Raw genomic sequence first — 14,556 nt, 5'->3', positions numbered from 1 at the left:
AATCCGTTATCAAACAGATTCCTCGTCTTCTTGGTCCTGGTCTCAACAAGGCAGGCATGTTTAAGCTGTTAACTTAATAATCATTTGTTTTATCATATTGTTATTATGATTTGTATTCTTGACTTTTTTTTTTTTGAATAACAAACGAACAGGAAAGTTCCCAACTCTTGTTAGCCACCAAGAGTCTTTGGAAGCCAAAGTGAACGAGACAAAGGCAACAGTGAAGTTCCAGCTCAAGAAGGTTCTTTGCATGGGTGTCGCCGTTGGGAACCTTGACATGGAGGAGAAGCAGATCTTTCAGAATGTTCAGATGAGCGTCAACTTCCTCGTCTCACTATTGAAGAAGAACTGGCAAAACGTTAGTAGAAAATCTTTTTTTTATTTATTTTCCTCCACCATCCTCTGTACATTTTGCTTGTGTGTCTGACTCATAGAGTTTCTCCTTGTTTTGCAGGTGAGGTGTTTGTACTTGAAGAGCACAATGGGTCCACCTAACCGTGTGTTCTAAGATTATTATTATCTCAAAGTTTCTCTTAATGTATCATCAAAGGCTGAGATTAGATTTGATTTTCATTTCTGTCGTGAGCTTTCTTCTTTTTGGTTTACTTCCAGAATCCTTACTTGGTAGGATCAAGATTTTCTTAAATGACAATTTTGTTTCTATTATTGCTATTTTTGTTAGTGTTTTTTTTCATTTAAGTTTTCAAAATTTAATATTTCGTTATCATTATCGTTATATAATGTGTCAAATGATTTTATATCACGAACAAAAAACTTCATAATTTGTTTTTTTTTTTCTTCTGTATATTATACTTAGATTCACGTAAACAATATAACATATGAATAGTTACGTCTTCGAGTTTATCAATCACATGGGATCCAAAACCTTCCCTGGAAAGTCAACGGTCTCCAGTTCCCTGATAATGTTTCGGACATTGTCTCCGGTTTGTTTGAGGGATGAGAGGAGTGAAGGAAAGTGGGTTTGACGTAGTTATAAAATTTGGAGTCGTATTTGTACTTCAACCAATTGAGAAACCAAGCTGTGTTTGTGAGCACAGATTTGCTTAGGACCTCCCAAGCGCTTTGCAAAACACTTCATGGTTCGTTTCTTGTCAGTGGTCGGAAGCATTGACCGGAAAGAACCCTTTAAATCCGCAATGGTGGTCAGTGGTCACATGTTTCTTCTCTCGGCTCACACTCCAGGAGAATGTTAATTCCTTTAAAAGATATTATATAATATACAATATTAATTACAATTTCTTCCTTTTTAATAAGAAAAAGACCATTCAAGTGACTGATTAAATATAATTCAGGGGGTTTTTGTATACAACTCTTTTTATAGAAATAAAGGAAAACATCAAAATCATATGACTGTGTGGTATACTATATATAACACTAGTGGTTTTCTCGCGCTTCGCGCGGGGTGATGAACCTTATTTGATTGTTAATAATGTTTTTTTTTTGTTTTGGCTGTGGATCGTATTTTTAATTAGAGAAATGTATGATGTTATTAGGTTAAAATGCTATGTTCTTTTGGGTGTTTGTAGGATCGTATGGAATTGTTTGCCGAGCTGATAGTAAGAGATATTTCCAAGGTTTTGGGTTATATCTTTCACTCGGTGAATGATTTATAGTTTGAAAGTTTAGTAGGGTGATATTATATGTGCGTTTTGGTTTACGAATTTTTTTAAAAGCTTTTAGAAATATTAGTTACTTGAAAGTCAAAGGTCTCTTGAAAAAATAAACCCTCCTAATAATTAACTTGATGGGACCAACGGATAGTAATCACTGATATAATTCGAAATTTCAAGCATAAAGTAGTATTAAGATAAACTGATTTTCTTTATTTTGTTTTTGTTTTTGTTTTAGCATGTATATTTTGCAAGAAAACTCAAAAGTTGAAAAGCAATGGTTAAATACTAAACTTTAATTTGACAACGACACAAACATCCCGACTTTAGACAGTTCAAAACAATGAATAACTTTTAGTGTATCTTCGAGAAAACCCTTTGCCATTTTTTTCTCCAGCTCCCTTTGTATCTTAAGACAAAAAGGCCCACACAAGCATCCTCATCTTCTCATATTCAGCCTAAAGAGATTATTGTACCAGACGTGAAACCAACAAAGGTAATACTTTTGGTTTTCTAAATAAGAAATGCAAGGTGATGTTTTTTTTACCTCTTCATAGATCGATCAATTGGGACTATCTAGCCATCATGCGCAAGCTTTACTGAAATCCCTACCAAAACCAAATATTGCAACAATTAAATAAGAATTCCTCATCTTTTTATGTAGGGCTTCTTCAGATAGATGATGTAATTAAGTGTTTGTCATCTGTGTCCTTGAGGTGATCAAATTTGGGCGTCATTCCAACTAAAAAGCCCTTTTCGGTCTCAAGTCTTTTGATTGTCTATGTCTATAGAAAACATAAGTTACCTAGATATAAACCATTTAAATATATAAAAAAACACACCTCCAAAGTAAGCTAACCTGCAGGAAAGATAAGCGAGTGTCGTGGGATCCTCTCTGCAGTTAGGATAAAATAGAGAATGTGAAATCATCAGACTAAAGTAAACATAAGCAAATCAAACTTCGATGCACACGGATGATATGTATTACCTTATAAATTGTATCCAAGATAAGGAGATCCAATTGTGCACCAGCAGATTTTGATATAACTATATAATTCAACAGCAACAGAGTCTGAGTTATCTTGTTTGAGAACATCAGTACCACACACACACACACTCTAAGCACTTTGTTGCAATTACCATACTCAGTGCTTGAAGAAGAAGGTGACAGATCAGAGACATAAGCCACTATGGATTGTTTCTCCAAGAAACAAACAAAGACAGACATAGTATTCTCCATGCATCCTCTAAAACGTAAATAAGATTAGAGTCTCCAGATAGATCAAGTAGGGAGATATGATTATCTATTTCTACAGAGGCTTTGAGAAACTTACTTGAAGTGGCGTGAATGATAAGTTTGAAGCTACAAATGACTTCTCACAATCTTCTCTGATTACTCTCATATACAGCTGTATTTACTCTCCTAACATCTTGGCTTCCTTTAAGTTCTTCTAGACCAGATACATGAACTTCGCAGCAGGCTGTTTTCAGAAAAGAACATAATCATTACAGCTTCAAAATCTAAAAATTCAAGCTGAATTTCCAAAGATTACGAAGATATTATTATTACATGTCCATAGAACGGTGGCTTACGAAGATCGGAGAGAAAGATATATCATTGGTAGGACTAAACGGTTGCACAAAACATATATAATCCGAGTACATCATCAGCATGTTAATGAGTCAAAATCATCTGCAGGGTATGAAAAAAATGATTTCTTACATGCACTAAGAAAAAGGTTATGGAAAAATCGAAACCTGTAAACTAAAATTTATAATTTTGTTTATCTAAGCTTCGTTCATACATATCTGGGTGATGAAGTGTTTTGTTATGAAGTTGACAAGAAGTGACACTGTTCATCACAGGAAACAAACATATTTATAGGGTGAGCTTCAATCGGTTACCTTGGAGTATGCTTATGCCGAGTAAATGCAAGAGAGTGGGAGGAGTGGTGCAAATGACTTCAACGCTGTGATTAAAGCATGGGATAGACAATAACTGCTGTCGTTACACTGGCGTTGATCGGAGATGGGAGATCCGAAGAGACACGCCGATGAAACTATGCATCTCCAACATCGTAAACAAACCCTAACTACATATGGGCCTGCTTTGCGAAAAAGACATAAGAACCCAGTGCATTAATCAATTGAAAACACTAAACCCATAATAAAACCATCCGCGAGAGAAGCGTCGCGCGTTAAAGAAGAAGAATAAAAGAAATATAGAACGACACGTGGCGTGAAAAGGAAGAGGGTACGCTGAGGTGGAGGCTTGTGGAGAGTTTCATGTCAACTTTATTAATATAGATGTATAATTCGATAGCACGTCACACAAAATTCTGAATGTTTATGAATATTTTATTCGTCTAAGTTTAATAGTATATAGTAGTCTAACACAAGCTTGTCTATAGAATTTGCTCTATAGTAGTATAATTGTATGTGAAGTTTATTTCTTGAGTACGTGTGCAATAAGGCCACGGATATGTATATTCGTAAAGTAATCTTCCCAATCAATGCATAAGGTGGAGCCGATCAGTTTATCTATCTCTGTGCCTTCATTCTTGATTCGTAGTCTTTCCAGGTTACTATCATCGAATCTGTATTTAACACATACTGTATTAGGCATAAAAAAGAACATAAATAACAATGACACTACAAATAGTATATTTTATTGAAACTAAATTTATTAAAATTAATAGAAAACTAGCATCTGATGTGATTTGCAATCATACATTTGCTATTTTGCTATGATATTCAAAATAATAAAGCATTAGCTTATAAAAATTTTTAAGCCTTTCACAAGTAATAGGTACGTGAAGAAATAAAAAGACCGCTCGCTTTCTCTGGCGACTTCTTAGGCGATTAGGGCTTTCTCCTCCTACCGCCGCCGGTGACGGTACACCTACCGTCGCTGAGAATCTCTCCCTCTTCCGGTCTTCATGGCCCCCTCCACTGGTTCTCCCCTGCTTCTGTTTGCCCCTCCATGGCCGCCAGATCCGTGTCTCATCTCTCGAGACCTCTCCGGTGAACTCGCCGAGGAGAGCACATCGAGGCTGCTGCATCCTGAAGTCTCGCCTCCCCCTTCCTCGGACCTCCCATCTCTGCCTCCGTCATCAATTGTGCCCTCGACTACAGTAAACCCTATCTCCTCTTCGCCTTCTCCGGCATCTTGGGTTTCAAAGCTTCAGTCTTCGGCTCACAATCTCACAAAGATGGCTTCACCTACTTTCACTGATGATGGAACCCCAGTTGTTAAGGCACCAGAGTCTGTTATCTTAAAGTCCTCTGCAATTTGGAAAGGTCACCTTGTCGCTCAATTTCACGGCACAGCTCCTTCACCGTCAAAAATTTTTGCTGACCTGAACCCGATTTGGGGGAAACAGGGCAGAATTCGAGTTAGATACCACTCAAAAAATGTTTGCTTAATATTCATTCCATGTGAGCTCGCAAGGAGATGGGTATTAGATGTTGGATTGTGGCATTCGGGCAAATGTGCCTTCTCTGTCTTCGAATGGTCCCCAAACATCAGCTTGACTCCAATGAAGTTGGAGTATGCTCCTGTTTGGATACTTTTCCGGGGTATTCCTCAAGAACTTTGGACTCTTCAGGGTTTTAGCACTATAGCTACAGGGGTTGGATTTCCGATACAATCAGAGTTCCCAAAGATCACTCCATATTCAAATGGCGCGGTAAAGCTAAGAGTCACTATCAAGCTGGATGGCAAGAGAGCTCATTCGGTAAAGGTGGTTGACAAATTGGGGAATTCTGTTCTTGTCTCAGCAGAATATTTAAAGCTTCCTCATAAGTGTGAAATCTGCTCGGAGTACGGGCATTCTGAACTTCGATGCCCAGATCGTCAGCCGCTAACAAGACAAACTTTGGCAGACAGGAATGCACCTCCGGCTGTTCCTCCTGTTCTTCCAGACAAGTCTGCTGCTTCCTCTGACTCTGTTCCTGCTGGCTCACCAAATTCAAAGAGATTAGTTCGAGCCTCAAATGCTGCCAGATCTTCTAATGGGTCCTCTTTGCAGACGGCTAAGCCTCAAATCAGAAGAACTAGGAGTTTGCCAAACACAAGAAATGGCTCACTATCTCCTCATCTCGCTGGAGGATCTCGTGAGTGGATCCCTGTAGGGCATCGACCACCCTCCCCCCGTGCTAAATCTCCACCTCCTCAGATTACTCCACGGGCCAAAACTCCTCCAGATCGTGTTCTCACTCCTGGCCCCTCTGCTGCTCGCGGCTCGCCTCCAGTTTGTGCTAATTCTCAATATGACTCTGAAGAGGAACTTATAAGAATTGCTCAATCGATTCTTAGGAAACGAATTGCAGCTGCAGAAGCAGAGTTGCCGCCTTTCTCCTCCGAAAAAGATAAGAGAAAGATCAGAAGGCAACAACGACAAGCTATGGTAAAACTCTGCAACAACCTTGACGATTCTTCTTCGCATTCTGTTTTGCAACAGCAGTCAGATATTCCAATAGTGGTTACGAGGGAGCCTTCACCCAATGGGAAGTCTCCTCTCTTTATCGAAGCCTAAGTGCTTCATCACCACCCTTTTGTCTTCTTATGAAGAGTTTTTGCTGGAATATACGAGGCCTTAATGGCGATCGAAGAAAATCGGATGTCAAAAATTGGATGCATATTAATCGGCCAATGTTTGGCGCTTTTTTGGAAACACATGTGAAGCAAGATGTTCTTGAGTCTTTATTATCTTCTACCTTACCAGGCTGGTACTTTGATTCAAATCATAGCCCAGAGGCGGAAAATGGTCGAATTGTTGTGATTTGGAATCCTATTCTATCGGTGGCTGTCTACTTCCGATCTCCGCAGATGATGGTTTGCAGTTTTTTCGATCCGAGAACGCGGGAAAATATAACTGTCTGCTTTATATATGCCTACAATGAAAGGAGTGATCGTCTACCTCTCTGGACCTCTATCAGACAGATAGCGCTATCCCCAATTGTCCGGAACTCCCCGCTTCTCCTCATGGGTGACTTTAATCAGGTTCTCTCGGTTGCGGAAGCTTACTCTCTTTTCCCTTCGGATCTCTCTATTGGTGGCATGAATGATTTTCAGGAATGTCTCCTTGAGAGTGAGTTGTTTGATCTGGCTTTCCGAGGATGCCAATTTACCTGGTCAAACTTATGTCCAACTAGCCCAAGGCTGAGGAAACTTGATAGGGCCCTCATCAACGAGGCATGGTTGGAGAGGTACCCAAACTCTCTCGCTATATTTGACGCTCCAGGGTCATCAGATCATTCTCCTTGCATTGTCACTCTTGGGGATGAGCACGTTCATAGGAAGATCAGATTCACTTTCTTCACCTTCTTCAGTTCTCACCCAGAGTATAAAACCCTGATGGAAGTTGCTTGGAATTCACCAGTCTTATCCTCTTCTCCTATTGTCTCTCTCTATCAGAAGTTACGAGCAGCAAAGGCTTGCTGCAAAGGAATCAATAGGACCGGTTTCAGTGATATAGAAAAAAGAACTAAAGAGGCTTTTTTAAACCTTCAAGAGATTCAGATGAGGGTCCTGACTAGTCCGACTCAGCAACTAGTGCAAGATGAAGCAGCTGCAAGGGATTCTTGGATCATGTTAGCTGCAGCGGAAAAGAATTTTTTTAAGATGAAGTCAAGGGTCAGATGGGAGACTAAGGGTGATCTGAACACTGACTTCTTTCACAAGACTGTCAAGGCAAACCTCTCTAGGAATGTTATTCACTACCTCACTGATGCAAATGGTAGACGAGTTTTTGATGGGCAGGAGATAAAAAATATGGTCATCCGGTTTTACTCCTACCTTCAAGGAAGATCAAATGTGGCTGTGACACCTTATGACATTGCCTATATTCAAGCGATTCACCCCTACCGTCATTCACCTACGCAATCTGGAGCGCTTGTGGCTATTCCTACAAATGACGAGATCAGAGACATTATGTTCTCACTTCCCAAATGTAAGGCTCCTGGACCTGATGGGTTTTCCTCGGAATTCTTCACTTCATCTTGGGATCTAGTGGGAAGAGATCTTCTTTCTGCGGTTAAGGACTTCTTTATCACCTCTTCCATGCCGAGGCAGGCAAATGCAACTGTGATTTCTCTGATTCCAAAGTTTGTTGGCGCTTCAGCATTGACAGACTTCAGACCAGTCTCTCTTTGTAATACAGTTTACAAGGTTATCTCAAAAACTCTGGCGGCCAGGCTTAAAACAATTACTCAGGACTCGGTTCAACTGAACCAAGTGGGTTTCATCAAAGGTCGAGTGCTAGGAGACAATGTACTTCTGGCTTCTGAATTAGTTGCAGATTTTCACAAGAGGGGAAGTGTAACAAAGGGGTGCTTGCAAGTGGATATATCCAAAGCTTTTGATAGCATAGAGTGGAAGTTCATTCTCAACATTCTACTAGCTTTCAATCTGCCTGCGATTTTCATCAACTGGATTCGGAAGTGCGTCACTTCACCTTACTACTCTGTAGCTGTAAATGGAGAATTATCTGGTTTTTTCGCTGGTGAAAAGGGCTTAAGACAAGGTGACCCAATCTCTTCCTCACTCTTCGTTATGGCGATGGACATTTTATCAAAAGAATTGGATCGTGCTGTCCTAGAAGGCAAGTTTGGAGCTCACCCGGATTGCTTAGACCCGTTGATTACTCACCTAAGCTTTGCGGACGACTTGCTCATTTTCTTTGATGGCACCCCTAGCTCCCTACGTGGCATATTATCTGTGCTCAGAGACTTTCAGGGAAAAACGGGATTAGCATTAAACCTCCGCAAAACGTGTGTGTTTGTTAACGGAGAGGATGTTACGGTCTCATCCAATATGGCTGCTGAGTTTGGCATATCAAGAGGCTCCCTGCCAGTTAATTACCTCGGCCTCCCTCTGCTTTCTCGTAAGGCTAGGATAATGGATTATCAACCCCTGCTGGATAAGATCAGATCTCGTGTAACTTCATGGCAAGCAAGACATCTTTCCTTCGCTGGCCGTCTGCAATTAATTCAGTCTGTTCTTTATAATATTATCAGGTTCTGGGCTTCAGTATATCCACTCTCAAAGGGATGTGTCGAGGCATTGGAAAAGATTTTGAATGCCTTTCTATGGTCAGGAGCTCCTGATTCGGCTCGGGGAGCAAAAGTGGCTTGGACATCTGTGTGTACTACTTTGGAGAGTGGGGGCTTGGGTCTGCGCTGTATCTCTGGTTTGAATACGGTCAATGGCATTAAGCTTCTCTGGAAACTCTTTGCTGGCTCGGATTCACTATGGGTTGCTTGGGTGAAGAGACATTATATCCCATCAAATCTTTTCTGGACTGCAGATTTTTCTACAACAGGAAGTTGGATTTGGAGATGGTTGATGGACCTGAGAGAACAGGCGCGACCTTACATTCAGTGTCAAGTAAATTCGGGTAGAAATGCTTCATTTTGGCATGACAACTGGACCCAGAATGGAGATTTACTAACTCTGACAGGTTCTCTTGGCCCTATGGTTTCTGGTATCCCATTGGAAGCCTCTGTATCATCCATCAGTTCTAATGGCCATTGGAATATCTCTTCCAGGAGCAGACACCCGATTCTCCGTATTATTCGGGCTGAGCTTCCTCCCCAGGCACCCCAAGCATCTGTCCTTGACGAGGATTCTTACCTATGGCGGAATTCTTTGACAGGTCAGGCTTCTGAGTTCTCAGTCTCCCTGTTTTATGCTACTCTCTACCCGAGTCCCCCTTCAGTATCTTGGCACAAGGCCGTTTGGTTCAAAAAAAGGATTCCGAGGCATGCTTTTATAACTTGGCTGGTCATGAGAGACAGAATGGTCACTCGCGACAGGCTTATTTCATGGGGATTGGAAGTCTCACCGACTTGCTTGCTTTGTGGTGTTGGCAATGAATCCTCCGCTCATTTATTTTTTGAATGTGAGTACTCCTTCAGCGTTTGGAGAGACCTTCTGTCAAGAACATCGCTCCAACACCCTCAAAAACTCCAGGACATCGTGGCATGGCTTTCTTCTTCTCAGATTAATGGAAAAATGAGGATCATCTTACACCTTATTTTCCAGGCATCTATTTATCACCTTTGGAAGGAGAGAAACTCAAGGATCCACACAAACACTTCCCGACCTTCACACATGGTTGTGAAGGATCTGCAACTGCAGCTCCGCACTAAACTATACTCACTCGACAGGGAAGATTCAGCTGCTCAAAGGTCCCTACATTCAACAAGGCATCGATCTCAGACCTATCTATGCATCTGGTTTGATAGGTTTCAAAGATAAGGCATCAAGAAAAGAAAGATTGCTTCAAGTGTGTTTCATGATTATGCATTTCTAAAGTTATATCTTGTTGTTTTTAAATGTTGTAAAAACTCTACTTTCATTCTTCAGAAATGGTATCGGAAATATAAAAGTTAAAAAAAAAAAAAAAAAAAAAAAAAAGTAATAGGTACGTGTATTAACTAGGTCTTTATATATCATTTTTTAAATTATGCCCACGCAACCACAAAATAAAATATACTAAAAAATCGATAATGTATATATCCTTACCATTTACCAATGAAAAGAATTATTCTTGGGTTCATCTCTAGAGTGAACCTAGAGGTTCACCCAACCAATAGGAATCACTCATTTCACAATTGATATCTTTTAAATAAGGAAACAAAATATTATCAAGTTATATTATGTTTTTAAAATAAAAATGTCAAAATAAATAAAAATAATAATATATGCAAAAAAGATTAAAAATATTTTAAATCCGTCATCAAAACACTAAACCTAAACTCTAAAATTTAAATTAAAAATATTAAACACTAAATCTTAAAAATACCAAATCCTTAATCCGAAAAAGAGTTTAGGGTTTATCCAAAAGTTTAGGGTTTAGAGTTTATGATTTAGGGTTTAGTATTTCGATGAGGGCGTTAAAATATCTAAATTTCTTTTGCATATACTAGAGTCTAGGGTTTAGAGTTTAAAATTATCCAAGGGTTTAGCATATATCCAAGGGTTTAGGGTATACTCAAGGGTTTAGGGTTTATGATTTAGGGTTCAGGGTTTATTTTATTTTTTGAAAATGTTAAAATATATTTTTTTAAATCATTTTTTATAACTACTATTATTTTTATTTATTTTTATTTTATTTATTTTAAAATATAATATAACTTGACAATATTTTGTTTCCTTATTTAAAAAATATCAATTGTACGTGAAATGAGTGATTCTTATTAGTTGAGTGAACCTCTAAGTTCACTTTAGGGGTGAACCCAAGAATAACTCCAATGAAAACTAATGTTAAAAATGGAAAGTTGGAAGAAATGTGAGAGTTATATAGGTACATACATGCCCTTGAAGATTACATAAGGCTTGTAAAGTTTCACCATTCTCATCGCTATATTTAATCTACGATTGAGAACTTCATATTTCTCTCCGAGTTGCGATGGAAAAATTAATCTAAGTAATCGCAATATCTGAAAACAAAAAAATATAATTAATATGAGAGAATGCATTTTAATATTACCGCCCTTCATATAAAAATGTATACCTGTAAAGGTAATTTATAACGAAGGCTCGTGTAGACACGAAAGCTAGCCATTGTGGATAATATTGTAACGTTTGGGACAATAGGCAAACCATTGCGACCGAGCAGAGGGCTTTCCATGAAAAAACGATTAAGAATTTCATAAATCTGTTTATACATCACTGGGTTCCGGTAAGATGAGCCGACATGGTATATGGTATGACTCCCTGACTCACGTGAATGTTCTGCTGCGGTCACAATCATAGCGTTCGCCACCATATCGACGGGTATCTTGTTATATACATGTATTTTCATATTAGAATCGAGCTAGTAAAAATAGAATCTTATTTTACATGTATTATAATATTATTAGTGTGATGTGCTTAGTAAGCTTACAAGATCGCATACTGCCATATGATCAACAAGGAAACACTTTAGCAGTCCCTTTCCGAGTGAAACAATCACACTGTCTATGGTTCTTCATATATACAATAACCACAAAGAAGTCGTGTAAGAATATAAAATCAAATACTTGGATGAAAAAATAAATAACAATCAACTTGAAATGATAAAGTAGGTCAGTGATAACTTACTTTATACCTTCAACCCAACCAGGAAATGGGTCGGAGAAAGTGCTTGTGATTATTGTGGGACGTATAATTACAATAGGCATAGATTCTCTACAATATCCAAGAAGCATTTCTCCCATTGCTTTCGTGAAGACATATGTATTTGGCCATCCATAAAGCTTTGCCCTAATTAACATTATATATGCCTCAGTTAAGTTACTTTATACAGTATATATCAAGTTTCTAATTTTGGCATTTCAACTGGTACACAAACGGTACCTTTGCAATCCGAGATCTTTCATGGCTTGTTTGGTTTCTTCTTCCGAATAACCTAGTTTCTTGAGTTGTTTCAATTTCTGGTCTACCAATCGCATTTCCGCATCGATGTCTACCTTGTTTTTTCCATTGAGAGTTTCCCCCATAGCAAAAGGCTTCTCTAGTATGAGCCCGGATCTTTTCCCACAAACATAAGCTGGAAAAGAAAACAAATATTTTTATACCATGCTGGTAGACATGATTTATATAAAAAGGTTTCGATTAATGATTCACCTGTAGAGACATGAAGAAGCAATTGCGGTTTCACACACTTCTTAGCAAAGTTAAGGATATTGAGAGGTCCAAGTGTGTTGATTCCAAGAGCAACATCATATCTTTTTCAAATACAAAAATAAAAAGCTAATCAATATGGCAATAACAATATATAGATATATGTTTTTCATTTTTATTAGTGATAGACCTAACTCACACCCAAAAACTAGCTCAAGAGTGGAGAATTGTTCATACACATGTATTGCCCAAGGAAACTATATTTACACGATGTGGGACATCCACATCTAATAGCCCTTCTCGAGATGTGGGTGAGAAACGGTCCAACGGAAACAGTCCAAGCCCAACATCTCGGAAATACCACTGCAAGATTAGCTATTTTTACAGGCTAAATACGTAGATAACTATTTATATGTGAAATCATCTGTTGGATTTTTACCATGGGCTCTGATACCATATTAGTGATGGACCTAATGCACACCCAAAAGCTAGTTCAAAAGTGAAAGATTGCCCATACTCATATATATTATCCAAAGACACTATGTTTACACGATGTGGAACATCCACATCTAATAATTTTCTTTTACCGATTAAGTAAATGTGTATACCTTTCATCGAATCTCGTGGTGGCAGCAGAATTCACAATGATGTCGATCTCTTGCATCATATCTTGTAAGAGATTAGAATCACTCAGTCCCATGTTGTTCAGTGATATGTCACCCGGAACAGGAACAACTTTCTCTGATATTAAGGCGTTTAGACGTTCATCACCAACATTCTTTCTCAACACCCTAAACAAATCTTTCTCAAAAACCTGTTTACAAAGTAATCAAACAAGAAAATATAATTTGTATGAATTATTTAACGAAAAAATTGGTTATACGTGTGTGTAAATACACCTCATTATGTAACCGTTGTTTCGCGGCCTTGTTGTCGGATGCTCTTACGAGGAGATAAAGCCTCTTCAAGTTTGGTTGCAATCTCAGAACTCGCTCCACGAAAACTGTTAAAATTTTTGATGAACAATAAATTCCAATTAATGACAAACTTAGTGGTAAATAATTTCCATTAAAAAGATTCAAGCTCGAAATATATTCAACTGCTGATATATCATGGTATATGAGAGTATAAAGATTATTACCTTTTGCAAGAAAACCGGATGCGCCAGTGACGAGAACTGTCTTGTTCTCAAGAAACTGAACACAACTTGGTTCCATAGTTGAAACTCAAAAACCTAAATGAAGAACAAAGAGGAAGTATGAAGTGTTTAATTAGTTGCTGAGAATGTGTGATCCTAGCTATCCGTACGTAGCACTATATATAACACATTTATATATAATTTATAGCACCAACCTAATCTAATTCAATATCTATTAAACAAGTAAAACGTGATGAAATACACCCTTCCAAGTTGAAATTAACTAATACTAAAAAAAAAAAATTGATTCTTAAATCAGTTTTACTATCAAGAACCTCATGTTAGGATTGACGTACCTGTAATAATCGATTCCATTCGCCAAATTCGAGACCTACTGAAAATATTATTGAAGAACTCTGCAATGCCATCAGGCTTTGTATATTATCGAAGAATACGATGCCTTTCGATATATGCTAGTAGTTTCTCTCGCTCTCTCTTTAGTAGTTCGAAATCTTCTTGCTATTAAAAATCTTTTTATATTCAGATCATGTTCGAGTTAATCAACTAATTGCCCATGCTTCCCATTTGCAACAACTTCATCACCAACAACAACCAACCAATAACCACCTTCAGTTACTCCTTTATCAAAAATTCAATTCCTACCAAACTTTTTGTCTCTTACCAAAAGCAAATTTTTTAAAATGTAGTAGTTAGCGACCAAAAAGGAGACCTCTCGAAAGGAAATTTGCTTGCATTTCTGACAAGCGCATGTTTGAAGGGCTACCTTCACTTGTTGGTTTTGAGTGCAACCAATCTCATTTTTGTTTTGTGTCAGTTCTTTTATTCGTTACATTTTCACCATTTGTTATTTTATTAGATAATATCTTTGTTTTATCAATCAATCTGATAACTATAGCTCAATTATCTTTGTATCTTACTATTATTCACGAATTACACGAGTGAAATTATTATAAATAAAGTTGCTCTAATGTTTACTCGGTTGATTTCTTGCATTACATGAGCAACGGAGAGTACTGAACAAAGAATTACCTTTAGCGATGAAACCGGAAGGGTCAGTGACAAGACATGTCTTGATATAGTTGGTCAGATTAACCGTCCCTAAGCATGGTGATCCATCAAGCCTCAAACGTTTCGACGATCGCTATGAATTCAAT

The 14,556-nt window shown here is 38.2% G+C and overlaps 1 protein-coding gene and 1 long non-coding RNA gene across 10 annotated transcripts; one reads left to right on the top strand and one right to left on the bottom strand.

The window, feature by feature from the left end:
- The first annotated feature begins 152 nt into the window (after positions 1–152).
- Positions 153–666, top strand: LOC130505747 (uncharacterized). Its single transcript, XR_008941794.1, has 2 exons — positions 153–358; positions 455–666. It is a non-coding gene; the product is annotated as an uncharacterized LOC130505747 (long non-coding RNA).
- A 1,230-nt stretch (positions 667–1,896) lies between these two features.
- LOC130505746 (putative fatty acyl-CoA reductase 7) lies at positions 1,897–13,903 on the bottom strand. Of its 9 annotated transcripts, none has more exons than XM_057000343.1 (18): positions 13,738–13,903; positions 13,385–13,477; positions 13,143–13,246; positions 12,852–13,057; positions 12,247–12,347; positions 11,977–12,169; positions 11,722–11,883; positions 11,525–11,606; positions 11,153–11,419; positions 10,951–11,078; positions 3,537–4,228; positions 3,202–3,324; positions 2,966–3,112; positions 2,772–2,878; positions 2,620–2,678; positions 2,474–2,526; positions 2,179–2,239; positions 1,897–2,089 (listed from the first exon to the last, which is right to left on the bottom strand). In XM_057000343.1, the coding sequence occupies exons 2-11, from the start codon at positions 13,458–13,460 to the stop codon at positions 4,078–4,080; spliced, it is 1,470 nt and encodes a 489-aa protein (XP_056856323.1). In that variant the 5' UTR covers positions 13,461–13,477; positions 13,738–13,903; the 3' UTR covers positions 1,897–2,089; positions 2,179–2,239; positions 2,474–2,526; positions 2,620–2,678; positions 2,772–2,878; positions 2,966–3,112; positions 3,202–3,324; positions 3,537–4,077. The 9 variants fall into 9 exon arrangements, with proteins under 9 accessions (XP_056856323.1, XP_056856324.1, XP_056856325.1 ...); XM_057000344.1 differs by having other exon boundaries at positions 2,491–2,526; XM_057000345.1 differs by having other exon boundaries at positions 3,225–3,324.
- Between the last annotated feature and the right edge of the window lie 653 nt (positions 13,904–14,556).

Source organism: Raphanus sativus, unplaced genomic scaffold (assembly GCF_000801105.2).
Source record: "Raphanus sativus cultivar WK10039 unplaced genomic scaffold, ASM80110v3 Scaffold2551, whole genome shotgun sequence".
Lineage (NCBI taxonomy): Eukaryota > Viridiplantae > Streptophyta > Magnoliopsida > Brassicales > Brassicaceae > Raphanus > Raphanus sativus.
Note: the sequence above shows the minus strand (reverse complement) of the source record. Positions and strands in the feature narration are given on the sequence as shown.